The following is a 610-nucleotide window of genomic DNA, read 5'->3' as shown; positions in this document are numbered from 1 at the left end:
TAATAGCAGGTGTAAACAGGCTCTTAGTTGTTTTAAGTTGTGCTTTGATAATAAATTGACTTTTTTCAAACACAATAAATACTGAATTTATTATTTTAGTATGAACTTAAAATGTGCAGTTGGACTCACCCTGATGGACAGGGAGACGATGTACATGTCCAGGTCTCCGTGTCCAGATGTCCAGGAGACCAATAGTCCAGCAGCAGAGTCCGTCAGGCCCGGCCGAGGAACCAGGCGGAGGTTCCCCACTGAGCTGGGAACTGGAGAGGAAAATCTGGCTTCAGAAAAACTGGACTCGAGATGTTTAAAATAAAGTTGTCTAAACTGATTTTCTCACCTGTTCGTCCCTCGATGAACTGTGCTCTCTGGTTCGGTCCGCTGAACGTCGACACCACGATCTTATAAAGACGCCCGGGGGTCAGAGAGGTCAGCTGGTGGCGCCGTGCGTCGCTGCCCAACGCAACCGGAGGGAAAACTCGAGTGTCGTTGAAGAGCAGAGTGACCTGGAGACGAGAGGTGTAAAGATTTAATAACTAAAACTAAACTAAAACATATGAAACATGACAAGGCGATAAAAACAATAACAGCAACAATTCAATTCAATTCAATT

General features: G+C 44.9%; 1 protein-coding gene across 1 annotated transcript in view; it reads right to left on the bottom strand.

Annotated features, from left to right (window-relative positions):
- Nucleotides 1-610, bottom strand: part of LOC118341964 (receptor-type tyrosine-protein phosphatase beta-like) — a 31,201-nt gene that overhangs the window by 15,118 nt on the left and 15,473 nt on the right. Inside the window, exons 15-16 of the mRNA XM_035680392.1 lie at nt 338-503; nt 130-260 (exon numbers count right to left, since the gene is read on the bottom strand). Of these exons, the coding sequence (XP_035536285.1) occupies nt 130-260; nt 338-503 (297 nt within the window). The remainder of the gene's footprint in view (nt 1-129; nt 261-337; nt 504-610) is intronic.

Source organism: Morone saxatilis, unplaced genomic scaffold (genome assembly GCF_004916995.1).
Source record: "Morone saxatilis isolate NCDOM2014 unplaced genomic scaffold, NCSU_SB_2.0 Contig10, whole genome shotgun sequence".
NCBI classification, from domain to species: domain Eukaryota; kingdom Metazoa; phylum Chordata; class Actinopteri; family Moronidae; genus Morone; species Morone saxatilis.
Note: the sequence above shows the minus strand (reverse complement) of the source record. Positions and strands in the feature narration are given on the sequence as shown.